Consider the following 27,580-nt stretch of genomic DNA (forward strand, 5'->3'; position numbering starts at 1 on the left):
TCACCCGCAGCTCCTCGAAATCCGCCATTTTCTACCCGCTGCTTCTGCTGCCGCCGCCGCCGTCGCCGGGCCCCGCCGCCGCCGCCACCATCGTGCACCCTGTGCGCGCCCCCGGCACGTGACGGGGGAGGGCGGCTCCGGCTGTGTGTGTGGGGAGCGGGGGGGGGGCTCCGCGCCGCCTCCCGGGGGCCGCCTACTCCGCCCGGGGCGGCCCTGAGAGGAAAAAAAAAAAAAAAAACAGCTTTTTTTTTTGGGGGGGGGTATAGACTCGCCGGTAGCGGCCCCTGACCGAGGTGGGCCCCTCCGCGACGCTCGGGGGTCCCTAGCGGGCCCGAAGGTGCGGGGCGGTTAGGGAAGGAGGCAGCTTTCCTCAGGCCCGGCACGAAGGGCCCGAGCTCCGGGGAGAGGAGGGAGTCGATCGTTACCCCACCGGGGGCTGCCCCTTTTCTCCCCCCCTCCAGACCGAACACCGCCGGAGGACACGCTCGCTCAGCGGTTAAACAGAATTGTTCTATTCACAAAGAAGGAAGAGCAGCAAATAATCCAGCCTTGCGATGGGAGCGTAGTAAAAAGGGAAGGGTTGGACTTGCGCTCTGATTTTATGGCTTTCTTAGTTTTTATCCATCTAATCAAGAACATTCTCATAATTTGTGTTATAATGATGATGTGACACATTTTATTAATAAAAAATGAAGCGAGAATGTCACTGGCAGTAAGCTTCAAAACTGGATAATGGGTTTCCTGCTGTAAGGGAAATGTTGAGACATTTACAGAAAAATAAACATCGAGGTGCAGCTGAGAATATTATTTTCAAAAGCAGCCAGAGATCGTTATCTAGTCACAATAATTACCTAGTCACAATATTCAGTTTCATTGGCAACTGGGCCGTTAAACCAAACAACCGATTTATTGCAATAAAAAAAGCAAAGACTGAGCCAACAAACAGGCAAGCTGCCAAACCGACCCAAACAAGAAGTACAAGAGAGACACTGGGGGAAAAAAGGTCTGAAGAACAAAATATATTCGCCCATATTAACCAAAAGGCAGCAGTTTTTGCATGATTGACAGATTGGGAGCAGTAACTACAACCGTAAGATCTCAGAACTAATGTGAGTACACTACACCGGGAGCTTCTTAATGGGCCAAGAGACAGGCAGCAAGCTCTGCTAGGAGGAATTCCGGCAGACAATTTTGGGAACCAATAGCAGAGCTTTTGTAGAGGGTACTGCTGCCCGCCGTACTGACTGGCTCTGGTCACGCAATATCACTACGAGATCTGGACACACAGGAACTCAATAATTAACATTATTAGTGGTAATTTTGCAATAGCTTTTTGAGGCAGGCTTTCCTATTCATTTACTATCAGCTAGTCCAAGACAAACCCTTAGTTCTGCTGAAGTTTTTAACCATAACCACAGATAGCTAGTCCTTCTCTGCATAAACTGGTTCTGTGCTTGGTCTTACAGCAGTCATTTCCTTGGAGATTCAAACATAAGGACTTTATTAATTTCAAACCCCCTTTGTTAGTCAAACCCAGGAATTTGCAGCCGAATAAAGCATGCTATCTGCTGCACGAGTTCAACTCCCAAGTCCATCAAACATTTCTTGTTCCCTGCAATTCAATACCAGACTAAAAGGACAAGCTGCAGGTTAGGATCTCTTAGATCATTAAAGCACACGCCAGCACAGGCCAGACCAAAGCCTTCTTTCTTCTTCTTTCAGCACACCCTCACATGTTCCTTCCTTCAAATACACCGGGAAAGACATCAATGTTCAAGCTTGCATCTGAGCCGGGCATTTCTTTTCCCATGTACACTCACCTCTCACTTCATAACCACATCTTTCAACCTTCCCATTCGTCTCATCCCCGATATCCACTGGGATAAGAGCAAACAGATTATAGTTTGTGTTTTAACACCTCACAAGCATAAGATAATAAGAGTTCACAGATTAGGTTATCCTAATTTTTCGCTCAAAGAAAAAAAAAAAAAAAGAGTTCCTTAGAGTTCTTTTCTTCATCATATTTTGTTTTCCCCCAGCTTTCCCTCACAACCTCTCTCCTACTCATCACTGGGACCATACCCTTGAAAAAACAAGTACTCCATACTTCTGGTCCTCCTCAAGCTTTTTCCTAGGTCCCTACTCTGCAAAAGCATAGGGCACAAGCCTATTCTCTCCCACTCCATTGTCTTATCTCCACACCAAGTTTCCTCTCAAATCTCCCTCCTCTGTTTTTTCCAGTAACTAGAATAAGTCTCCCCTTTTGCTCTAGTTCTTCAAAATCCTGCTGGTTTTTCAAAACTCCACACACACACGTCAACTCCAGACTTGCACTCCCCAGATACCAGGCCACCTTAGCAACTTACCAGTCTCAACCTTTCCAATATTTCTTTTTCTACCAAACTTTTAAGACACCTACCTCAAGTGTCAGACATTCTTCCAGCTTCTGATATTTCTGATGCTTCTTCTTGTACCTCCACTTCTGATGCTTCTTCCTTCCCCTCTTTCTCCTCTCACAACCCCCTGCTGCAGCTCCTAAAACATTTCCCACTTTCTCCCCTTCAGTCCTTTCTGATTTTGCTACAAAAGCTTTAAAACTAGGCCCAGTACTAGCCATCAGAGAAGCAGACAACCTGCCCTTCTTCAAGGCAACCAGTCTGCACTCCCATCTGATAGGATATCACCGCAGCAATTAGTTTGTTTTCCCAACACGCTCTAATTAGGGTAGGAAGGGAGCCTATAGCTGCTAAGCATCCTGCCCCCTAAATTGAGTTAGGCTTGTTAGGAAAAAAAAAAAAACCCAAAAACCAAAATCATCTGGGCTTCAACATTCTCTAGGAATCTTTCTAGGACTATGCACAGTATGTCCATACAAGCACTGACTCTTCCCACAGCTGTGTTACCTACTGAAATTGCGACATCTGATCATCTAAATAAACTCTCCCTACCTCCCACAAACACACTGCAGACAGTTAAAAACAAAACAACAAAAAAACCCCCACCCTACAGCTGCTCCCAGCATTGCAGCAATTACACTTATCAGCATTACACCTCAACAAACTCCTCCTGTGCTGCTTAACCAGCTGCTAATAGACAACTGAATATGAATTACAAGCAGTGATAGGATTGGGGAGGTCTGAGATGATTGGGTCAAAGGTAGATTTTGGGTTTTTTGAGTATGCTGTGTTTAAAGGAAAGAACTTTATGAGGCCAGCCTGAGGCTTCTCCATCATCTTTCCTACTCCATAGCCATTTATTTTTTAATGTAGTACTAGACAAAGTGGATGGCAAAAATGTAATGGGGTGGTGCTCAGTGCCTGCAGCCCTCTTGTGTTAGGTCTAGAACTGTCAAAGCACAGAGGCTCACAGGCCCCCTTAATTGCTCTGCTACCCATAAAATACAGGCTCTGATTACAAGACAAGATGTTCTGAGTTGGATACTTACTCTGTTTATTAGAAAGAAATTGTACATGTGGGTGCTTTGTATCTGCACCTTCTGTGCAGCTAATTGACAAAACAGAGCTTAGATAGGAAAGAATCTTCTGTTATGTCAAGACATACAGTGAAGTTATATTAACTAAAGTGATGTCAGACTCAGTAGATATATATAAAATATAGGCAAAATGTAAATTAGAAATCTGATTTGTTCTTCTTTATTTTTATATTCTAATCAGTTTTGATGATGAAATACATGTTAATTAGTTTTGCTTGCCTATCCTAACATACCAGGGTGATATATCTATGTTTTGGTTATAAGCACAGTGGGGAAATATTTAAATGTTGCTATGAAGTTGTTTACCTGACCATTATTATTTTTATTAAATGATGTCTATTGAATGTAAGACCTAGATAATAAGTGCCCTAGCAAGGTTTCTTTGTAGGCTGTTGAATTGCTTGGGGACACCTTGATCCTGCCAGCCACCACTGTTCAGCTGCAGAAGTCTGCCCTTGCAGATTTAACAGCCTAAGCTTTCATGGGGATTTCGCCGTCCTGAACACAGCCCCCCTGACTGTGGATGTGCATTTGTCTCCAAGGGCAGTTTGAAAGATCAATTCACAAACATATGGTGAAAATTACCCTCAAGTTTGTGTTCTAAGCATTGAAGACTCTCTCTCTTTATCCATCAAAACAGTAGCAAACCACACATTAAGATATCACTACCCCTTTAAGAGACATGGTAGAAAACTCTCTCCAGTCAAGCAAAGCCAAGAACCCAGGCTATTCTCTCAGCAGTAATGACGTGATCTTGGAAACCTAATTGGGATGGCTTGAATCTTAACTTCAATTACAGGAACTTCTCTTTCAGAGCCATAAACCAGAAGCACCCAATAATGGAAAATGAACGCATTACCTATTCTACTACCACATTAAGGCCACAAAATTAAACGCAAAGTCTTGTAGGAGAGGACCTAAGTTGGATGCAGGAACATTAATGTGATCCATTTTGAAAACTCTATGTTTTATGCGACAAATTTAATACAAAAGGTATGTATTAAATTACATGCTTAACAGGATGAAAGTACATTACATTTGCAGTGCAACTAACTGAGCAGTTAACATATGCTGAAGTCATGTTTTTGCTTAGGACATCCTTGAGATTAAGACATACAGAAAGGAGAGAGAGAGAAGGGTTGTGAGAGGTATGTGCAGTTGTAGATACTTAGTGAAGGGAGCTCGAGGGAACAGAAAGCTTGTGTTGGTGTATACTGGATTGGGAAGGTTTAAGAAAAGGGCTGGAGAAACATTCCTGAGTAGGAACAGGGTTGCACAAAGAGGGTAAGGCCTTTTGGGGTATTGACGATTATACTGAGGAGGCAGTGTTTGGAAGAAGGTCTGCATGTCTGGAGAACATGGTTTTGAGGATGAGATGCTAAGCCAGCATAGCATGGCATGGATGTGAAGAATCTGCTAGTTACCCTGTCCAAGGACAGCTGATGGAACTGAGTAGCTGTTGGTCTCCAGTGGGCTGGACTTGGGGAGAGCTTGCACCTGCAGCTGCCTGGCTGTGAAGCACCCACATACCAGCAGACAGGGTGTTTCCAGAGGATTGTTCTTCACCCCTCTGACCTCTTCTGCCCTGCTTTGTGTCCTGTCGTGGCTATCACTGAGCAAGCCTTTGGCATGCTCTAACTTCCCTTTCATGTATTTTCCGGGATTTTTTTCTTTTTTTAATGTTCTCCTCCAGCTGGACTGCAGCCAAGCAGTATCCGACAGGCACAACTCACCCCGCTAGTAATTCACATCCCGAACCCACGAGGAGCTGCAGCAATCAGGCAGCCGAGTTTTAACGACGGCTTTCGGGTGCTCTGAAAAGGGCCCTTCTCACAGCCCTGCCTCTCCCTCAGCGCCAGCACGCTGGCGGCCTCCATTTTAAGGCCCACGGCCATCCTTGATGCGAGGGGCAGACTGCACTCTGCTTTCTTCTCGGACGCACCTCACCTGTCTAGGTGAGCTGGGTATGTTTAACAGGGGGTTCGTTTGGTTTAGCTTGGTCCGGACCGTCTCCAGCCCCTCAGCTCCACGTCCCCCTCACAACCCCACGAACTACCCCACCGCGCCCCTCAAGTAAGCCTAGCGGCGATTGGCCAGCACTACCGCTAGCCCCGCCTTACTCCCTACCGTGATTGGCCCATCCTTTAAACGGCCACTCCCCCCTCGCTCCACTTGTGATTGGACAGTTGTCCGGGCAATCTTTCACCTTCCGGCGTCGCGATTGGTTGCGTGAGGGAGGTAGGGCGGGCCTCTCCCTCACGGCGCCCGCTGGCCTCGGCGGGGTGTGGGGTCGGGCGTTGCCGGGCGCTCGCTGTGACTTTCCCGGCGGGCGGTAGCCGCCCGTGGCCGGGCGCCCTGCCCGCCCCGATGGAGCTCTCCTGCCAAACGCTGAGAACCACCTACCAGGCGAGGGAAGCGGTAAGAACCGGCAGGCTGGGCGGCCGGGCGTCCCCGTTGCTATGGAAATCGCGGGGGGAGACTTCTGCGCATGCGCGGGGGGAAGCGGCGCGCAGTGCGCAGGCGCGAGGGGGGAGCTGGAGGTGACATGGCGGCCGAGGCGCGGCAGGCTGTGACTGGTGAGGGCTGGAGGCCTTCGGGGTTGTCGGTGTGACGGCGGTCCTGGTTCCCCTTAAAGGTGGGGGCTTCCTACGGTCCCCCCCCACCTTTTCGTTTCCCTTCCTTTTGCAGGAGGGAAGTGCTTCTTATCCTGTCCGCTCTTCAGGGCAGGGCAGGCCCCCTTGCTCCCCGCAGGCCCTGTCCGTTGCATGGTCATGGCTAGAGCAGGTACAGCGAAAGGAGATAAGTCCGTATTCCTTCCTCCCTCAGCTCCTTTTTTCGTAAGTCGGGCCCGTACGGTCCCGCTGTGCATCTGTCCCAGTGTGCCTCCATCCCACGGATGGGTCGAGCTCCAGGAAGCCCAGAAGCAGCAGGATTTTGTTAAATTTCTTAACCCGTTCTTTTGCTTCCATCTGCTGGTCAAATTCAACTAGAGTAAGAGAGACTGTAGGGCTGCACTGCGGGACTGCTAAAAACCTTTCCCACAAAGGTGTTGGGTGCTGTGCATGCACACACAAATCCCTGTTCCCACTGTGCATGAATAGGATGGGATTGCTCACAAAAAAGTAGTTTTGGGAGTGGTTCTGGAACTGAGTTTTAGATTATGGTGACGTCTTGGATTAGTAGATTATATATTTACCTAGAAATGGGAGCCTCCAGCCCAGTGAGCCTTAAAGTGGATTCAGATCCCAACCACTGAGAATGGTGCCCTAAGGTGTGGTGTTGAAATGGTGTTAATGTGCAGAAGGAAGACAGGAGAAAAAGGGGTCAGATTTGTAACCTCACCAATGGGGATTTGGGTGGCCCTGGTCCCAAGGATGGTTTTGACTGCTAATTGCAGAAACATTTGTGGGAATAGGACCCGGAGCTCCAGAACTCTTCCTTGTGAGCTGTACCACTGGGTTTGGGTTAGTTTGCTTTGTAAGCTGACTTCTTGATAGCCTTTTGACACAATGGATGTGAAGATCAGAGTTTACGTTTTGGTTACGGAGTAGAGGGAGGTGTTCATATTCTGTAGAGGGGCAGAAGTTTGGAGCCTGCTTTTTTTAAGACAGTCGGTGACTAAGGAACAACCTGAAGCTGCGAAGAGGATATTTTGATTCTTGCTGTAAGGTTCTTGACTTCTGTGGAGGGAGCCTTGATACTTAATTTCTGTTTTCTGAATTCTAGTATTCCAATGCAGTATCTAAAAGTTAGGCTGCTACATCTTTAATTTGTAACACTAAATAATTACCGGAATTCCTAGTTCCCCAGTCCTATCCTTATCTGTATTGCATTTTTTCATTAATCTGTTCTATAGAATGGAAATTATTATTTTCTAGCAATTTTGGGAAAAAGTGTTTAAAAAAAGTAAATTCCTATATAAATTCCTATATCCATTATAATTCTATGCCTGTTCGCAGCTGCCCAGTGGACTCTTACAATCAAATTTGTTTTGTGAGGCATTTCACTGGTTTTAACTGTTAAATATTTCCTATGTTTGTTCTGTAAATCACTCTTGACAAGCAATGTTACTGTAAACTGCAGTAGAACTTTGCAAATTCATACAAATGAGTGGGAGAGTTAATGCTTGTTAATTAATTTGTAAATTCAGCATCCTTAATTTGTATTGTTTAATCATTCACCATACTTTGTGTCCATTCATTTTTATGTATTCATAATGTATATCACTTCAAATTAGTGAAATCTTGGCAGTGTAAAACCTGGCTTCAGCAATGTTCCTGTTAAAAGAGGGAGATAGTAGTGATTTGTTAGTGGCTCTTGGCATCGGAGCCTGAATTAATGAAAGATGGCATGTAACTACTGCAATGGGAGGAGAGATCAGAAGGTTTCTCTTTTCAGTGCACCAAACTCAAATTATAAAATGTCTTTAGATTTTAAAAGTAACACCTCTTGGATGAATCCTAGTGTTAACTACTAGGGCAGCCATAACTTCTGTGGTGAGCTTGCTGTATGTCTTTAATTATGAAAGCTATTTGTAATCCTTCTTGAGAAACTTTGCCAACTCTATTGTTTGCAGAGGCTTGTATAATTTGGGAGAGAGAAGAGAGTAAAGAAGGGCCTTTTCTTTGTGCTGGGAAATTCTATTCAATGGCAGCCAAGTTATACATTGTTTAAAACTCACCATTTCCCTTCTCTACTTGTGTTTCTTAAAAAATACTGTCAGCAAGCCAAACAATAATTGAACATCAGCCTTGTAAAAAGCCTTGCAAGGCTGCAAATATAACATGCAAAGGGCTAGGGGAGGGGGAAAGCTGTGGGGATACAGGGTGGTGGAGGGAGGAGGAAAACTGGGTGAGTCCATCGTGCCTCAGCTACTCTCTCTCTCCTGGCACATGGTGCCAGCTTGATCGTGAGGAACCCCATACTTGGCAGCTATCCTGGGATCACAAAGGCAAAAGAGGGAAGGGACACTGCGTGTGTATTATGGTAAGGTCTTTCCCTATGTGATTACAGAGCTAACCGCCTGCCTCTTGTCTGAATTCCTGATCACAGATCCCTCTGAACCCATCTTACTGAATGCCCCAGTTGGATGTACAAGGGCACAGTATTACAGCAGTGTAGTTATTATTTCCAGGCTTCTCAGACTGTGACTTACTCTCTAACTTTTTTCTTCATGCTATCAAATATATTCATGCAGAAATGTAGGGTCAAATAATAATGAAACATTATGGGGTTAAATTAATCTTTTAGTAGATCCATTAATTTGATGGAATTACACAAGAGACTAGGTTGATTTATAATGTAAATGCATTTTAGTAAAAGGTATGGAAATGACTAAATGAACAGTTGCATTTAAAGATGCATGACTCTAATAGAGTTTAATTTTAAATGGCTGCAAAGAAAGGAATATATACCACACTTTTGTTAAGCTAGAAATAAATAAAATACAGTATAAGCGTTGGAGCTAATTAGTTAAGTGCTCAACTATTTAGTTTTTAAAACAAGATCACGCTTAAGTGCCTTAAGCTTTTATTAATTGCATGGACCCCCAAATCCCCTATAGTAATTGAAAATTTAATTACATACATTTTTTGTTCTTTTAAGAATGGAAGCTTATTAAACTTTAAACACTTAAACATCTATTGAAATACCAGTGGCTATAAACAACATGCAATTCTAAATACTAATTAAACAGAAAGGCTAAATCACTATAAAGCTAAACTGAATTTTAAGTAACTTTGCACTCGTAAGTACTCCTATTTTTTTCATGCCATGTAAGATTTACCATTTCCTCTCTAAGCGCAGCAGAAGTACCGGGCAGTGTTAGTATCTGTCTGTACTGTGGCAGGCATGTTGTTTTGTGGATGTATTTGCAGTGGTGGTCAGTCCCTAGAGAATAAACTGGAGTTCAGGAAAGGAGACCAAAGTGGGCAGATAAGTAGACAGCTAAAGCTGCTGGTGGCACCGGCACATGCAGAGGTTCACCTACCTCTTGGAAAGGGTATGTGGTAGAAGACGACTGGTGAAAGGCAGGGAGACGTGGCTTTGTGGGGTTAGTCAAGAAAGCAATGGTCTGTGCACCACTGACTCACAAGATTTATGATTTGGTAACCGTTACATGTTGAAACGTCCTCAATTTTTGTTTATAGAAACTTCGCAGAACTGGGATTAGAGATTTCGGTATCTCTATTCGGTTTTTAGATCCAATCTAATGCAAGTCTGTCAGTTGATCAGCTGATTAATGGCTTAGTTAATTTTCTTTGGACAGATGTCTGACTTCTCAAATTAATCATTGCTTTTTGCATTCCTATTAACACAAGATAAAGACAGAATGAACCTCTCAGTCTAAACTATCTTCTGATTTTTAGATGGGGCTCTTTTTTGATGTAAAGGTTTGCTTTTGCTTCTGCTTGGTCAACGTAACAAGAAGAACATTGCTATGTTAAGGTTGAAGTGGGTTGCCCAGACATAGACACAATGTTATCCTATACCCAAAGCAAGTCTCTGCTTGAAATACTTGAGATGCTGCCCATCACTATTTATACTAGAACTTAAAATGCCTTTAGGGATAGCAGAAGTAACCTAGTCGGATGAACAGCAGCAGAAGACACAGCAGAATACAAATTCTTTTCAAGGAAAGTTCCGAGCATGGATTGTGAGCCCTGTCAGCTCATCAGGCAGATGCAACTCCTTTCTCATCAGAGTATTGCTGTAAATACTCGAACGTGAAACACCTGATGTGTTTGTCTTCTGTGGCAACCACTGTGTTTTCATACTGTGTTTAAATATTCAGAGGTAGCTGTGATCTTGCGTTTTGATATGTGGTAAACACAACAGTTAATTTTTCTCAGCATAAAACAGCAGGACCAGTTGCGTTTAGAAGAATGTAGAGGTGGGACTCTCAGCAAGTGACAACTCCAGCTTCCTTCTTGCACCTCCAAGCCTGTTTTGGAAGATTCAGATCATCCAGAAGAAATGGTGAAAGGTCCGCAATTCAAAATCTGTTTTCCAAACACCAGCACCTCAAAATAATAAGAAGGAAAAGATCCTTTCATCCCAAGGTGTCAGTGTTTTCTCTTTGCCCATGACACTTCTCAAAATTGGTTCATTTCTTGTTGCAGCACCTCTCAGGAACCAATTTACTTCATTCAAGAGTTACTGATCTACCAAGCATTCACACAGCACTCTTTCTCCCTAAAATGGCTTGGAAAAATCATCTTTGTACCACCACTGAAAGGCAAAGAGTAGCTTCCTTATGGACTCGGAAACAGAGCGGCTGTGTAACTTTATCAAGAGGGTATCAAAGGTAGTAAAGGCTAGAAGTGGGCTATGGTTTCTTCCCTTTTCCCCACCCACTTTGATTCTTTTCTCTAGGAAACCAGAATGAAGATTCTACCAATCTTTTTATTAATATGTGAAATACAAATATACTTTCACCCCGCAGGAAACGTTAAAAGCAAACCCCAGAGCCCTTTCTTAGTTGTGTCACTAGATGGCCCCACGTCTGAAGCAAACATCCCAGAAAATACCTGCTATACTGGGAGACCTTTTGCTTGCTCTACCCAGTACTTTTCACAGGTTGGCAAACACACGGAGAGGTATTAGTTTTAAAATAGCACAATCAGCTATTGTTTTATCTCAAGTGTTTAAATTAGCAGCAGAATGCTATACGATATCCATTGCTGTGTACCGAGCAGAGGGAGCAGCTAGGTCTAATCTGGCAACGGAAGGGCATGTAAAGAGGTAAGTTGGTTTTGCAGTACATTGCACCACCCAAAAGCACCTTTGCTTGTAGGAATAAATGATTCTCCAGTATCCGCAGTTTACTATAATGATGCTTCCTTCCAAGAGACCAGCAACGATAGGGTAATTGTCTTTCTGTGTGGATATTCCTTTTAGGCGTCTTGTGGGATTTAAAAACATAAACCTTGGTCAGTAGTAATTCTTTGGCTTGTTTGTGTGCCAGGCACTGGCAGAGAACAGCAGAAGTCATTGCTACAGACAATGGGGCTCTGTTTCCAGTATGAAGAGGACAAAGATTTGTGGGTTTGTCACCTGCAGGTTCCTAACACTTGGGCTAGGTGTTTTCTTGGGGATGGATGCAGGCACTGTTTGACTGGGGTAGAAGGGAGGGAAACTGGGGGTGGAAGTGGGAGTCCATGTCTGCATTACTGTGATCAGGAATATATACGTGCTCTGCAAGCAACAGAAACTACTGCTCTTTCCTTATCCACTGAATAAGTGCCACTCTTTCATGCTCACACTGGGTCCTCATAGGTAATCATAGAATGACAGAATATCTCAAGTTGCAAGGGAGCTATAAGGATCATCGAGTCCAACTGCCAATGCTGAATGCCAGCATCCTAAAAGAGAAAGGAAATAATTTATTTGCCTAAATGTGGGTTTGGCCATACCTGCTTTTCCTGTGGTGCCAGCTTCAAATCCCAATGAGTCAGACCAAAGTCGATATGCTGATTTCTAGAGCTTTCCTTGTAGCAACTTCTGTTATGACCCTAAAATCTCAGGGTTTGTCTGCAGACACTCAGCATATATGGCATGTTCCATGAGAGTAAGGCTTTGTTCCAGTATCTTACAAGATTTGTGTTTCCACTGCCCCTTTTGCTCTACTTTATATTGTGCTTCATGCTCCCCCAGATGTAGGTTCACTGAACGATGACAAAGATGTTTTACACTGCCTTGTTTTTATCACTGAACCATTTGTGAATGAATTTGGGTTCTCCAGTCTGTGTGAAGAAATCCATGGGACTGACTCCATATTGAAGTTTCTGCATGTTGGGACCTGACTTTGGTCAGTCCTGTGTTAAAATTGGGCAAGTTTTGTGTTATCCCAAACTACTGATTCTTCAAGTGCTCTGTGTTTCGCTTGTTGTGTTTATATATTGAGGCCCATGAAATAGGAGGTGCCAACAGTGGCACAGCTAGTCTTTGTAGTGTAGTGGTGCAGATCCCAGACCTGTTCTCCATCCCCCCTTCTCCAAGCAATAAGAAAACAGTTTTCTAGTTGCAAGGGATGGACATAGCCATGCTGCAGCATGAGGTTTCCTTGCACAGCCCGTGGAGACACTGTGCATGAGGTCTGCAAGAGTCCTACCCTGAAATTCGCAGCAGCCTGAACATGTTGGAGATCCATAAACATAGTAAGGGAAGTAAGTTATTTTTTCAACCTGAAAGTAATTTTCTCTTCTCTAGGAAAAGGTTTCTACCCACCCAGTAGCCCTGATAATGTGTAAGAAAAATTACATTGAAAACCACTTTCCTTCTGTTTATTAACAGTGAGTTGTTTTACAGTTCTTACATGCTGTTGCCTTAATTTGTTTGTTTCCACAGGCTACATTTAGATGCTGTTTACAGCAATAAAGAGAATATTACGTTTGATCTAGAGTTCTGTCTTAATTCACAGGATGAGATGCGAACAGAAGCTCGTCGAAAAAATCTCCTCATTCTAATTTTGCATTATTTAATGGAGGAAGGGTATGTTTTTTAAACAATAGTGCTGCACATTTGTGTGTTCGCGTGTGTCTGACCTCGCGTAATGTGTCCTTCTGTCCTCTGTTGGGTGGATGGGCAGCATGGCCCTTTGGTTTGATGTGTGTAAGAGGTAAACTACTGTTACGTATCTTGGCAGTATACTTTGCTAAATTGTTTCAGTTTCTGGAACAAAAATGTCCTATATAATTTAAAAATACTTTAGAGTAATCAGGAAAGGGTTTTTAAATAGAGTTGATGCTTTTATCGTAAATAGAGTTAAAATAAAAGTAAAAACACCATCTACTTACTAATGCCATCGTTTGCTTTTTCTCTCAAAAATCAGAATAGGATAATGACTCTCAGTTTTTCGGTCTTTGTTTTTTTGAAATTACCAGGTATGTTGATGCTGCAAATGCTTTGGAACAAGAGACGAAATTAAGTTTACGTGGCTTTGAAGTTTGTGACAACATTGATCTTGAGACAATTTTGATGGAATATGAAAGCTATTACTTTGTAAAATTTCAAAAGTATCCTAAAATTACCAAAAAGGTCCTGGACACTGGTATGTGGCTGTGTTCCAAAAAGAAAGCTTTTGTTTCCAAAGCCTGAAATGTGTATTTGCCCGGTATGCTCACCGCCCTTCTCGTGTATGTCAGCGTTTAATGTTTGAACTCTCTTACAGTTACAGAGCTATAGTTCTAGCACATAGGACATAAGAATTGAGAGATGGAGCTTTGAGCGCTCCTGCTCTTGCTTCTCTCTTTCTGTAGAGGGACAAGAAGATGATATTTTTCTGTCTCTTAAAAGCTGCTTTGATATTGGAAAATGCCATGTAAGTGCAAAGTATTGTGGCATAGATCTATTCACTTTCTTCTCATGGGGAGAGAATAGTAAGTCTGTTCTATTTTAGATTTAAGTTTTAAATTAAAATAAACCACTTAAATGAAATATTATAACTTAGCTTATCCAAGCTAGTGCTTAAAAGTCCATTACCCACTAGTAATGGAACAACTAGGTGCATGCTAGTATGATACAAACCCTCGGCTTTATGAGTTCACATCTGGGCTTTGTGAGTTTGACATTTTGTGAAAAAAGCTTTTCTTTGGCAGAAATTGTTTCAAATGATGTAAGTGCAAAAAATAACATAGTTTGATAACCACCATTGCAATGTGACATTTAATCTGTCTTGGTATGTTGAACATGATAAAATTACTATTAAGAAGAGTGAGGTAAATTCTTATTTCCCAATTCAGCAATGAAAAAATTATTAGCATTAAATAAGCATTCTTTGAGATATATTGAATTAGTTTATTGTGCTTCATCTAATTTCTGGTAGTGTCCGTTTTACTGTGAAAACGATATTGGTTTTAAAATGTAAGCAAAGAAACCAAAGATTGAATGAGCCTAAAATTTAATAAGCCTGAAGCCAAACTGCTTGCTCCAATATCAGTTTGTTTTCAAAACATTTTTGCAAGCTTGCATTGCTTATAATCATGCTGTTCCTGTTTATGCATTGTTATTTCCAAGGTCATTAATGTGTGCTCAAAAATATGTTTGAAGCGGGTTTGAAGGGCGGGAATCAAGTTGCCCTTTTTTATATCCTTAATTATTTTCCATTTTAATCTTAATTTTGCCACAGCAGAAAATAAACAACAGCTGAGAACTGGAGGAAGACCAAGAAGGTAAGAGAAATGCATGGGGGGTTTTCTGGGCAGAAAATTTTCCTGTAAAAGCAATATGCAGCATGGTTAAAGTAAAGTTATGATACCATAGAAATAGTAAAGCCTAGAGTCACGCTGCTGACTGTGTGGTGCATTTTTCTGTATCTTTTTGAGGAAAATAAAGACATTTTCCAAAATAGAGATGTAGACAATTTGCAAAGTTTCTGCAGTGTGGGTAAGGTAGGGTAACGTGTTTGAAAGCAGTAAGCATTGAACTTTGCTGTGATTGAAATTGATGTCTTGACTTCAGTGGGAGCAAAGTTAGCCCAAAACTGCTTTATTTGAAAACTCTGCCCTTTAATCTTTTGGTATTTTGAAGGGAAAATGAAGTTCTGAAAGCCTTTCAAGATATTATTTTTTTAATTCTAGGGCAGCAAGCTCTTCTCAGAATCTCCCAAGGCTCAAGCATCAGACAGTGCAACGACCGTTGTCAAAAACTTCACCTGGGAGTACAACAGAATTTAAATCATCCATCAAGGAGAACCCCAAACAGGTTTAAAAGTGTTTATCTTGGCAGCATTACAGTTGAAATTAATGTGATTTTATTTTCAAAGGCTACAGGCAGCAAAAAGATCTGAGTTACACAATTAGTAATTGTGTAACTAATGGGTTTTACTAATTCTGTAATTTAAGGATTATAGATGGAAGACTTCAGGAGAATATACTTTCTGGCTATGAGTTGGGGAGCAAGTCACAGGCGAAAATTAGAGGAAAAGGAGTCATATAATCCAAACTATACTGAAAACAATCAGAGTTTTCCCAATAATGCCAGTAGATGAATCCTTTAGTGCCAGGAAGCAAGACAAATAAACCAAGTAGAAAGTCTGGTGTCAGCTGCAAGCATCTTCACAGTGCATAAGGTGTTTGAGATTGGGGGAGCAATTTGGCTCTGTAATTTTCAGGTTTGTGAGTCTCATTTTGGTAAGATTGCTGTGAAAACTACTTTATTACCACCCCTCACAGAGGAGGGAGCAGGAACAGCAGGTTGGTGGGCAAGCACCATGTCTGTTACAGCTTTTGAGGAACTGCAAGAAGGAGAGTCTCTCTCTCTCTCTCTCTCTCTCTTTTTTTTTTTTTTTTTTTTAAGTCCTTGTCCATATTCCTGCATAGGGAGGATCTCATCTCTGACCAGTTCTCTCACCCTTTAAAAAACAGCTTTTGGACACTACAGCAATGACTGCTATGAAGTGAATGTCAAAGTAATTTATAATCCTAAAATGGCTCCTCATTTCCGAGTTGACATGCTGTGCCTCATACTTGCCTGTTGTTTCCACTGTTCATTAAGTGTTTCTTCTCATAGCTGTGTAAAATGCAGATTTCTACAACTTAGAATGAAATGTAATAATAATAATGCGCATGAAATAACTTGAATGCTGAACTCTAGAGCCATGGCTTTCATCACTGCTGTCTGCAGTCAGATGAAGTCTAACTAAATGTCTGACAAATATGGGATTACTGTTGCAACTTCCATATAATGATACAGCTCATCTGGACATATATGAAGAGGTGGGATGATACCTATAATGGGATATCTGCAACTCATCTACTTGGCAACACTTCTGTTTTAAAATTGATTTTTCTTTAGAATAATGACAACGCAGTTACTCTGGAGCAAACTGACTTTGGCTTAAGCATCTCAGCAATCAACAAAACTGGAGGAGACAGCACTCACTCAAGAAGGGTAGGTGGAAACCTAGTATCTGATTTATGATAGAAATGTGTATGTAGAAAAAACACATGATAGTTTTTCACAAATATCACATGCAACCTTTTTATGTCTATTTTTATATAAAGTGTTCCTGTATAATTAGCTGAAGGGTCAATTTTATGATTTGGGCAGTAATTCTTTGCATAGAAGGCTCTGCTTGCATTAAATAGTATTTCAAACATCGTCAAGAAGGAAAAATATTTCTGGTTTGAAAACCCAGTGGTAATAGCTAAAATTGAAGAAAAATTTCAGATTCCTGAATGAGGTAAGAGGCTCGGCAGTTAAATTGTTGCAGTGACTGAGGAGATGTGTGTTCACTTCCCATTGCTACCACAGATTCTGTGGTCAGTTTTTGCCGTATTTAGGACTGTATGTGCAGTAAGGAAACTAATTGCTGTAATGGCAAGCAAAATTTGGTCCACTGCAGTTTTAACAGTTAAAGCCTATCAAAACATTATTTTCTCCTTTAGGGCCAAGTGATTGACTTCCATGGGATGATTCAGGATGCTTGCAAAGTATCATCAAATGGAATAGCCTTGAACAGCCTTAATTGTGATCCAGATCCTTCAGTAAGTGTTTCTGTTCGTATTTCCATCCAATGAACAAGAACATCAGTTTTATATAACCAGGAACAAAATAAGATACTGCAATGATGTTGTCTTTGTTCCCAAGTGCTAAAAAAGGGCTTAGATTTCTGAGTGGTGTATTTCCTTTGAGTGGACAGTCATACTTGATACTGGTCTAATTTGTTGACAGTTGTTTACTCTTTTAATAAGACAACAAATACAGGTGATACCTTATGGTTCACAAAAAAGAATTGCAGAAACCCAGAGAACATCTGAGGGTGAAATTCTGGTTCCTTTGAATTCAGTATGTTATTTAGTGTTCACCTCAGCTGAGGCAAGAACAGAGCTTAGATGGTTGAGACAGAAAATTTTCAGTAATCACTCCTTGACACAAGCCATAGCTTCTAGGACAGTGTATGCAGCTTACACAGTGCCACTCCACCTGGCAACTGCTACACTTGAAGAGACTTTCAAATGGAGTATGTGGCAAAGTGGTGAACCATATTTACGTTTTTCACTCCTCTTAATCTATGTAGGGCATGTTTAGGACTACATGTGCAATAAGAGAGCTGCTCATTTTAATGTTAATTCAGGATTAGATTCTGTAAGATGAAAAGATGAGTTACTGCAAATATGGCTTACTTCAAAATCTTTATTATTATCAATATTTTTACAGCTTTAAAAGTTGATATTATTATGATGTATCAGGTTTTTTGAAGCTATTTCATAGTTTGTCTGTTTAAAAATAATTAAAGTCTGACAAGAACCTATGTTTGTCTTTTTTAGGAACGGTTACTAAAACCCCTTAGTGCTTTTATTGGCATGACTGGTGAGATGAGAGAACTTGCAACAGTTGTAAGCAAAGTAAGATCTGATCTCCGTTTCAGCTGTATAGAGATCTTGGTTATCTTTGTCATCTGAGAATGCCGTTTGTTTCTTTTTATTGTCACTGATAGTGCTTATCCTTGAGTGTGCAAGCTCTCTCTCTTATCATGCAACTCCCAACAAGTCATTTCTTCACATATAAGAATGTTTATTTCTGATACACAATGGGAGGAAGTAATTAAGCCCATTCCTTTCTAATGGGGAACATGTAATCTAATTGTGCTGTACCCATGAGACTGTCATAGCTTTTGCCTTTGTTCTTATTGCTACAGAAAATGTACAGTACTTCGCTGAAAAGAGAGATTTAAATGTATTAGCTAATACCAACTATTATCTAATATATTATTTAACTGTGATCAAATGGTGGGGAAAACCTTGATTCAACTCTGTGGATGCAGTTTCCATTCAAGGCATTGGACTGTATTCAGTGTGCATGGTGTACCAGTATCACGGTAATATCCTGAGTGTATCTACTAGATACCATGTACCAAAATTATTAAACCCTGATATTCCTGCATTGTTCATAATGCTGGTCCTGTGCCTTGCTTTGCACTGCCTGCATGATCCAGAATCCTTGTCTTTTCTCGCTTGGTGCAGTTGAGAGATGCTATTGCTGTAGGCTCTGCAAGCAGTGCCCTTTCCTCATCCCAGCACAGGAGCTGCATGAGCAGCATCAATAATACACTGTATCCCAGGGCAGACTGGGGATTCTTCCAGGATGTGCAGTTTGGCACTGGGAGGGAATCCCAACATTGTTAGCACCGTTTCATTTCACTTGTGGGTCGAGGTGCTGTCTAGCAAACAGGCCCTGGGGGCTACTGGGGATCAGTCTGGCTACGAAGCAGGTAGATAATTTGCGTGCATCACCTCCCAAACCCCATGAGGTACTTGTCCAAAAGGCTTCATAGTATCACAATATTTGATAGTCTTGTGACTCTGGATATAAGCATCAGAAATGGCATCAGCTGTTGCTCCCACATACTTAAAATCAGCTGTTTAAAAAGCCTGGGAGACTTTTGCTGACTGATTTTTTTAGATGGGTATGGCCCAAATTCTTGGTCTCCAAGTTTGCAGTTTAGTAGAACTGAAGTCTAAGAAATTTCCAACCTTAAAGAAAGAAAATTCTCATTCCTTTTAATTCCTGTCTGGTTTTTAATTTATGGGAAACCTTTAAAATAGTGTTGTTCTTGCTCCTACTTTAGCAAAAAGCAATAGGGTTGCTTTAACCTCTGTTATTGTATGTTTTTTAAATTGTGCTGGTATGTTCCTAGTTGCTATGGTAATCAACACTGTGTAAATCAATAAAAATAAATAGCATGTGGTATCTATTTCACAACACAATCTAATTTAATTTGGAAACAGTTATGGAAGTCTCTACTTAGTATCATAAATCTGATTCATCTTAGTTTGCTGTTAATAGAAAGGGAAAGTGTAATCTACTCTATATAAATAATTTTTCTAATTGTATTAAATCAAATTTTCCCCTCGGATATAAGCACATAATTTTTCTTCAGTCTCTGGGGACTGCCTGTTTTTATTGGAGAGCAGAATTTATCCCAAGTATTTGTATTGAGGATATGATATTTTGTGTGGAACAACTAGTCTCTGGAACACAAAGCCACAAAATATTATTAAGGCAAATGGAAAGATTCATAGAAGATTTGGAAAGTTTGATGAATTAAATGAAATTAATTTAGTGAGTGCTTCAGGGCATAGACTAATTACTGACTATCTTTTGATAGATGCCTAGGGGAAAATTTTCCTCCTGTTACAGAGTTTCTTACAGCTTTTCTTGCAGCTTATAAAATCTTGCATAGTGTGGAGTAAATACCATTTCCTCACTGTTATTTATAACATAAGTAATGAGTGCAGCCATAAAGTTACTGAGCATCAAGTTTAAAACAAAAGTATTTTCACATCGCATATGATTAAACTGTGGAACTTGTTGCTGCAGAACAAGCATGTTCAAAAAAGAGGTAAGAGAAATGCACTGAAGAATGAATGTCAAAGGGTATTTGAACTGAAAGTCTAAGATGTAATTTTAATTATCAAAGTCCTTCAGTTGCAGACGTTGGTGTATGTAAATATGAACCAACATGTTACTCCTATTGCTTATACTTCTTTCTAAATGTCCAATACTTGCCAGCATCAGAGACAAAATATTAGGGTTGGTGAACCTTCACATCATGATAGCTCTTCATATGTTAGTTGGTTACTAAAACCAACTAACAGAAAACAGATCTGAGAAACAGATCTGGTCAGCATATACATTTGGCAGTGTATATGCTCTTAGGGAAACTAGGGGCTTGAGGGGAAGCAAGGCACAATGTAGCAGCTCTGTAGAAATGACTGCTGTGTATGCTTTCCTCTTGGGAGGTCCCTAGTACGTAGGATTAAGTAATACAGTTTGTATCACTTAATAGCACTCTTATAACTGAGCTGATTCTTTTACTTTGCCAGAGGTCATTCTCATAGTGCAGAAGAAGTTTTACTAACAGGATGCGATATATGTTGCAGGACATTTATCTCCATAATCCAAACGTGAAGTGGGATGATATTATTGGACTGGATGCAGCTAAAAGGCTCGTCAAGGAAGCAGTTGTTTATCCCATAAGGGTAAGGCGCTAAATAGAATCATAGAATCGCTTAGGTTGGAAAAGACCTTTAAGATCATTGAGTCCAACTGTGATGTATGCCTGATAATATTCAAGTTATGCAAGCTGATGCAAGATTACTTTTACGCAACAAGTATGAGAAACGTTATTAATGCCACTTCTTAATGACCCCACTTCTTCTCAGGAAACCCTATTAACTTACTCTAATTCTGAGCAGAGGGAATCTTAAAGAAGCCGTTTAAGGTTCTGGAACAAATGCTTTGCACCTGAGTCACCGTACCTGAATGAAATCCAAGTGAATACATATAGATCATGTAGGTTCCCAAGAATACTTGGAATTTGAGAAAACCAGTGTTGGGCTTGTTAGCATTTTCCTTGCAATTACAGTGGTGTTTTAGAGTTCTCACTATTTCTGTGCTTTTGTAGGCAGTTTGTGTTAGAACTATTCCTGATCCTGTTTCATCTGACAATGGCGTACACATTCTCCTATAGGAAAATGGCCTTTTAATATTAAAATTATAAGTGTTGGGTCCTATTCTTTGGCACCTTTGGCAATGTAAGAGGTGCTGGATTTGGCCTGTATTAATTCAATGGAAAATGACTTATAGAAGAGAATACCAAACCAATTGCAGTTGAAGAATTCACTTAAAACAGATTTCAAATGGTAAATACAGTCTTTTTCTCAGTACTCGGATCATATATCATTTTGGAGGGGTTTTATCCCCCTCTCTTCAAATCTCTTAGGTTTCCTGAATGCGTTAGGAGCACTGGAGGTAGGGGTTAGAATCCCTTGCATTTTGTTATAGATGATACATTTTTAATCCCTGAATTCCTTTTCTGTTTCCACAGTACCCACAGCTGTTTACTGGCATTCTGTCTCCTTGGAAAGGATTATTGCTGTATGGACCACCAGGTATGGAGAGCTTTGTACCATATCCATTTGTTTACCACTGCTTCTGGTTTTGTCCCATGGATAAATCATTGATGCTAATTAGATCAAATGTGTTAATGAAGAACATGTTCTGTAATGTGAAATAAAAGGAGACAATGTTGGATGATTACATCTGTCTCTGCTGCTCAGACCTGTCCGTTTGCCTTTCTCACAACCCTTGACTATTTCTACCCCTGAATCTTCCAAAAACAGTGCTTATACTAACAATTCAGGGAGTTAGAACTCATATCTCTGTTTTTACACAGCTTGGATCATATTAATCAAGTTTGGCTTGACCTGATCTTACGAAATGTGAATAAATCTGGTATGAACTCACCTTCTTAAGGAAAATTACCTTCCTTTCTTCTGCATTTGGGGGTTGTTTTGGAAATGAGGTGGAAGCTTTGCCCTCTGCTGTGCTAGCTGAGTGTTTTCCATGTCAGCACAGCTTCACTGCTCCTGCTGCTCCCCTTTGACACAAGCACTACCACCATGAGTGTGGCTGAGAGAGGACAGAGGGCACAAGTACTGCCTGAGTCAGGCTGCAAAGGCTGTCACTGCAGTAAACTCCATTTGCTTCTGTGAATGTTTAGATGTACTTGCCACAGAAGGCATCTGACCATTTCAGCACGTGGTACTTCAGAATTTGGGGAATGCATTTGTGATGCTGTATTACCTGAGTTTCTCCAGACAATCCTGGAAGGGCCACAAAATGATCAGAGGGCTGGAGCACCTCTCCTGTGAGGACAGGCTGAGAGCTGGGGTTGTTCAGCCTGGAGAAGAGAAGGCTTCGGGGAGACCTTATAGCAGCCGTCCAGTACCTAAAGGGGGCTTAGAAGAAAGATGGGGACAGAGATTTTAGTAGGGCCTGTAGCAATAGGACAAGGGGTAATGGTTTTAAACTAAAAGAGGGGAGATTCAGACAAGATAGAAGGAAGAAATTTTTTGCAATGAGGGTGGTGAAACACTGGAAGAGGTTGCCTAGAGAGGTGGTGGATGCCCCCATCCCTGGAAATATTCCAGGTCAGGTTGGACGGGGCTCTGAGCAACCTGATCTAGTGGAAGATGTCCCTGCTCATGGCAGGGGGGTTGGACTAGGTGACCTTTAGAGGTCCCTTCTGACCCAAACCATTCAATGATTCTATGACTTTTTCTATTTTACTGTTTTTATCTGACTGGTAGTAGGATGAGGGGAAGTATTCAAACATTTACATTGTATTTCTTTAGAGAATGAATTTCTTCAATGCTGTTGTTTGTAGGTACTGGAAAAACTTTGCTTGCTAAGGCTGTTGCCACAGAGTGCAATACAACCTTTTTCAACATATCAGCATCCACCATTGTCAGCAAATGGAGGGGTGATTCAGAAAAACTTGTCCGGGTAAGAATTATTATCTCATTTGTTATACTTTAATAAATATTAGGTTCCCACTTAAAGAACTGGAGTTTAACACAGAACTGGAAAGTAGGTATTCCTCTGATACTCATAATCTTTCCTGTCTTGGACAAAACATGTGACTCTGCTTGTATCTAGTTCTTAAAATGGGAATGACATCACTTCTGCAGAAGTCTCACAATGGGTTCTTGCTGTGGAATTTTAGTTCTGTAATGTAAGATGAAGCAGATGTCCTGAAGGCAGCAAAAATTTTTGACTCGCTGAATAACAGACAGGCAAGCAGGCTTCCTAACTGAAATAGTGTTTGCTTAGTGACCCCTTCAAAGTGCTCGACATCCTTTCTGCAAGGGTTGGCTCCTAGGCTCCCTACAAAATGTTGTTTGGATTCCCAAGTTCCCTACTATTCTTAGTCTTCAGGGCACAGAATTGGCAAAAAATTCCATTGTCACAAAGATCTGATAGTCAAATGCAGACGTAATGTTGTTTTAAGGAAGGTAGTTTGGTAAAGTATTTTTGCATATAGATTAGCAAGTAGCATGCATGGCTCAACTATGGTATAAAAAAATTCAGGGATTCAGGTGTAGCATCCTTGCCCTGAGGTGCCCATCCTAATCTCTCCACAATGTCCACTGTTTCAGTGTAAGAAATCCACAAGCTCTTAGCCTTCCTTTACGCTCATCTCTTACACTTTGGATAGATACAGAGCTCTTGAAAATGAATAATCGTAACAGATTGCACTTGGCAAATGGCACTACAAGCATTGTTAATCTCTCTCAAAATTTAGGCTCTGTCTGCAACGTAATTATTCTTCATGTGTCCTTTGTCCTTTAAAATGGCACATTTTTCTTCTGACATTCACCTCCTATGTTATTGATCCTCTTGACATCTGTCTCAGTAGCTTCCTAGAAGTTTCCCTTCTGGCAGGAGTAGAGATGGGACAGTCTGGTTTTTGACACCATCATCCAAAAGGTTTTTGTGAACATGCTGCAGCATTTGCAATGATATTGAACTTGTGGCATTTTACCCTTAGTTGAGTTTTTGGCAGAATCCAAAAATGAAATAAGATTGTGGATCAGGACAGCTCTAAGAAAAGTGTGAATTTATATCCTAAAATCACATGAGGCTGGTGCAGGAGTTTTCTGAAGTGTGAAGTATATGTGGGTTTTGTGGTCGTGTGGGGGCATGTCTGCTCATCCTGTTTTCCTCAGTTCTCAGCTGTATTGGTGTGATTTTATATTTTAGATTTGTAGTAAAATTGTAGGCTGGTCATGGACTACTTGTGACTCTGGGCAAATAATTTAAACCCTGTGCTTCATATCCAAAGTGTAGAGAATAATATATGTCTTTTTTAATTTGTTTTTTTTAAGTGTTCAGATTAAAAAGTGCTGGATTAGTATATATTGTTAGTGATATTTATTTAAAAACTCAAAGAACCCTTCACTGAAGAAGAACCGACAATATGTTCTTACTGCTAATTTAAGCCTCTCCATGTTTACAGAAAAATAGATGAAACTTCCTTATTCAAAGGGCAGACCCAGATTTTTTGTCAGCTTAATATTCAATTTTTTAATCTTGATTATTCAAGCAGTTTGTTTGTTTTCACCAGGAAAAACAAAAGAACTGCTTGATTCTTACCAAGAGAATCAGTCCATTTTGTTTCATTATGGTTCAGCTGACTTGTAAATTTTTTTTCTCAAATCCTTATTTAAAAAAACTACAAATGGAGCAACAACAAAAGATGGATGTTTAATCTCTGATAACAATTTAGGAGTTCCCAGAATCCTCTGATGGATCATTTTCTTCTATCCTATTATTCACAGGGTACTCTGATAGGATTTAGCCAGAAAGATTGACATATAAAGACAAGATTACAAGGCTGTGTTCTTTATAACTCTTTTACAAACCTTTCAGAATTTGAAAGGATTCGGGGACCCTCAGCCTACCCAGAGCTTTTTCCCAACAGATATCCCTTTTTGTCCTAGAAGTTTGGAATGTGGGTGCTGTTACTTATCTTCTGTGCCAGTGGCCCTTAATGCCTTTTTGTGTTAGTTTATCTTTTCTTTCACATTTCCTCTTCTCTCTAAACAGGTGTTATTTGAGCTTGCCCGGTACCATGCTCCTTCCACAATTTTCTTGGATGAGCTGGAGTCAGTTATGAGTCAAAGAGGCACTGCTTCTGGGTAACTGATGAGACTGCTTCCTGTGGCTCTGGGAGAATATTTGTCCCCCTTTTACTGCATCTTTTCAATAGTGTGTGTGTTCAGGTGCTGACCAATGTTTAATCATAGAGTGTACCTGTTAGAAACAAATCTTAGCTAAACTAAAGCCTGAGGCTGCTCCATAAACTTCAACAGGAGCATGATTGGGCCCCTGGAAGACTTGTCTTTTAGATTTTATTGCCATTATAATTACTTTGAGTGATAATGGTAATTTTCTTGACTTTTTATTAAGCAATTTTTCTTCTGTTCTGTTGTCAACTTTAGGAGCGTCGCAGTGTGTTATTGTCAGAATGCCTATCAGCTCCAAAAGTGCCACTTCATGAAAGTGTTGCATACGCTGTGAGGATTTAAAGAGCGATATGTAGTGGTTGTTTCATTCACAGTAGATGAGATCAGTAGAGAAGCACGTGTGAAAGACAGGTTGTGTGAAGATTAGCAAGGGACTATGGGACCAGCAAGACTCTGAGAAGGAGGGAGGTGCAAGAGTATATAACCAGTGGTGATGTGGCTTAAAATACGGGATTTGAAGTGGAAATAAAGGCAGTGGGGGGGAAACAACAGATGACTTGTTGGAGGCGAGTAAGAAGCAGCTGATTTTGTGACACTTTGGACAGGCTTAGGTGTAGCAGGGTAAGATGGAGTGTACACGGTGGAATGGCATTTTCATTAACGAGACAAATTTTGGTGGTATTGTCAGGACTTCCAGGTGCAGGAATGGGAGGATGTTATTGTCATCCATGGTGTAGACAGTTTATAGTTAAAAACAAATTGAAAAGGTTAGGGCTGGGGAAGAAGCAGGAGAAATATAAAAATATTGTTACAACCATTAGGAGCCCATTACAGTAGATTTTATGTACTGTAAATTATATGCTTACAAAGATGTATAAATAGAATATGCTATATCGTAAAGATACAGCTTGTAATAATTGTCAGTTAATAGCTACAAATTATGGGCCAAATTTTGCCTTCATATATACTTTTAAAAGCTCTCATTAACATCACTGGATTATATATTTTAATAAGGATTTTTATCTAAGATTATGTTGTTATTTTAACATATCCTTATTAAATATTGACTTGGCACTGATGTGTGGATGCTTTTGCAGAAATAAGCCATTAAACCTGAACTGTAGCTCTTACCATCTAAGGCCCTGATGTTTTCTCTGGGTTTGATCCAGGAGTTTCCAAGAACTCCACATCTGGGACCAAGGGTTCAAACTGGTTTCCTGCAAAATTGGTTACCTGGATCAGGGCCAGAATTCTTAGCACTTTGCTTAAGTTTCCCTTCTCTTTTTGAGGAAGGATCCTTTCTGTGTGGTTTCTGCCCCATTTTTAAATCCATTTCAGTTTGGCATATTTTTCTGTTTGCTTTTGATAGAACATTTTGCAAAATATTGAATTCAGTAATAGGAGTATCTTCTTGTGGCCGCTTAAAGTTCACTCACAGAAAAATGCCAGTAGTTGCCCTGAATAGGTAGGTGTATTAGTTATTTAATGGCAACTATCACATTATAAAAACTCTCCTACATAGATCGATCAATCAAAGCCTTAGCTGTTTTCCGGTAAACATCAACACTGCATGGAGATTAATCTGAAGAAAAAAAAAATTTTTCTTTGGTTTCAGTAATAGTGAATTCTCCTCACTTTAATGCACTGAAAAGAGTCCATTTAAGTAATCATTAGAAAGCTTGATTTTAATGCTTAGATGTTAGCTAATGGAGCTTAATCATGCTTTGAACTGGGGCAAAACTGTGACAAGGGCTCAGTTGCTGTGAATGACACTGTATAAATAAAGATGATTACTTTAATGCACTGAGCAAATAATATTTCTCTGAATCTTGGTAGTGGTGAACATGAAGGAAGTCGGCGGATGAAAACAGAATTACTGGTGCAGATGGATGGCTTGGCCCGATCTGATGATCTTGTATTTGTTTTAGCAGCTTCCAATCTGCCATGGTAAGAGATCCAGAGAGTACATTTTGAATACATTTGCATGAGCTTCTAAGCACAGATAAAGATTTTATTTAGACTTTTGCAGAAAAGCCTTGATATTTGGTTAAAGCATTTAAAGATTAATTTGGAGCTTTTACTTTTAAACTCTACAATTCTTGCTATTTGTGCCACATGAGAATAATCCATAATAAAGTCAACATATGCTGGTGCTACCAGCTGCTAATATTTAAAATGGAGTATTTGACTTTATAGGCAAGTTATTTACTATGTTTAAGCTAAGAAGGGTTTCAGCCTGGAACTGTAAGGTGCTTAAAACATCTAGTGCTTAGAAGGATACTCCACAAATAGGAATGTTGGATTTTATCGGTATCAAATGTGACTTTTAAAAGTTGAGGGGCAAAATTCTAAAGTTTCTTTAACATGATTTAGAATAGAAGAATAAACGGTTTAGGATTGGAACTAGGGCACTTCATCATGTTGGTTCTCAAAATGGGCAGGACACATATTGAGAACGAGACAGACAGGAGAGGATGAGGTAGGGAGGTAACATTTGTAGTACGACAACTGTGGATGCTGGGGGGAGTCCAACAGACAGCAGAAAATGGCC

General features: G+C 40.7%; 2 protein-coding genes across 18 annotated transcripts in view; one reads left to right on the top strand and one right to left on the bottom strand.

The window, feature by feature from the left end:
- Window positions 1–134, bottom strand: part of PIAS2 (protein inhibitor of activated STAT 2) — a 33,983-nt gene extending 33,849 nt beyond the window's left edge. For all 13 annotated transcript variants that reach the window (XR_008233735.1, XR_008233739.1, XR_008233734.1 and 10 more), the window contains exon 1: window positions 5–134. Coding sequence is in view for 6 of the 13 variants with exons in the window: in XM_052778629.1 (XP_052634589.1) it covers window positions 5–28 (24 nt within the window). In the remaining 7 variants the exon portion in view is untranslated. The remainder of the gene's footprint in view (window positions 1–4) is intronic.
- A 5,632-nt stretch (window positions 135–5,766) lies between these two features.
- KATNAL2 (katanin catalytic subunit A1 like 2) overlaps window positions 5,767–27,580 on the top strand; it is a 31,472-nt gene continuing 9,658 nt past the window's right edge. Inside the window, exons 1-13 of one of the 5 annotated variants that reach the window (XM_052776364.1) lie at window positions 5,767–5,911; window positions 12,915–12,985; window positions 13,378–13,544; window positions 14,622–14,664; window positions 15,073–15,196; window positions 16,289–16,384; window positions 16,882–16,980; window positions 17,764–17,841; window positions 20,380–20,478; window positions 21,327–21,390; window positions 22,668–22,786; window positions 24,890–24,981; window positions 26,866–26,976. In XM_052776364.1, the coding sequence (XP_052632324.1) occupies window positions 5,861–5,911; window positions 12,915–12,985; window positions 13,378–13,544; window positions 14,622–14,664; window positions 15,073–15,196; window positions 16,289–16,384; window positions 16,882–16,980; window positions 17,764–17,841; window positions 20,380–20,478; window positions 21,327–21,390; window positions 22,668–22,786; window positions 24,890–24,981; window positions 26,866–26,976 (1,214 nt within the window). In that variant the 5' untranslated portion in view covers window positions 5,767–5,860. Of the gene's footprint in view, window positions 5,912–6,019; window positions 6,129–11,772; window positions 12,787–12,914; window positions 12,986–13,377; window positions 13,545–14,621; window positions 14,665–15,072; window positions 15,197–16,288; window positions 16,385–16,881; window positions 16,981–17,763; window positions 17,842–20,379; window positions 20,479–21,326; window positions 21,391–22,667; window positions 22,787–24,889; window positions 24,982–26,865; window positions 26,977–27,580 lie in introns of those variants that run through there. The other 4 variants (XM_052776365.1, XM_052776366.1, XM_052776368.1 and 1 more) reach the window with 4 other exon arrangements.

The sequence above is a fragment of the Harpia harpyja genome, chromosome Z, assembly GCF_026419915.1.
Source record: "Harpia harpyja isolate bHarHar1 chromosome Z, bHarHar1 primary haplotype, whole genome shotgun sequence".
Lineage (NCBI taxonomy): Eukaryota > Metazoa > Chordata > Aves > Accipitriformes > Accipitridae > Harpia > Harpia harpyja.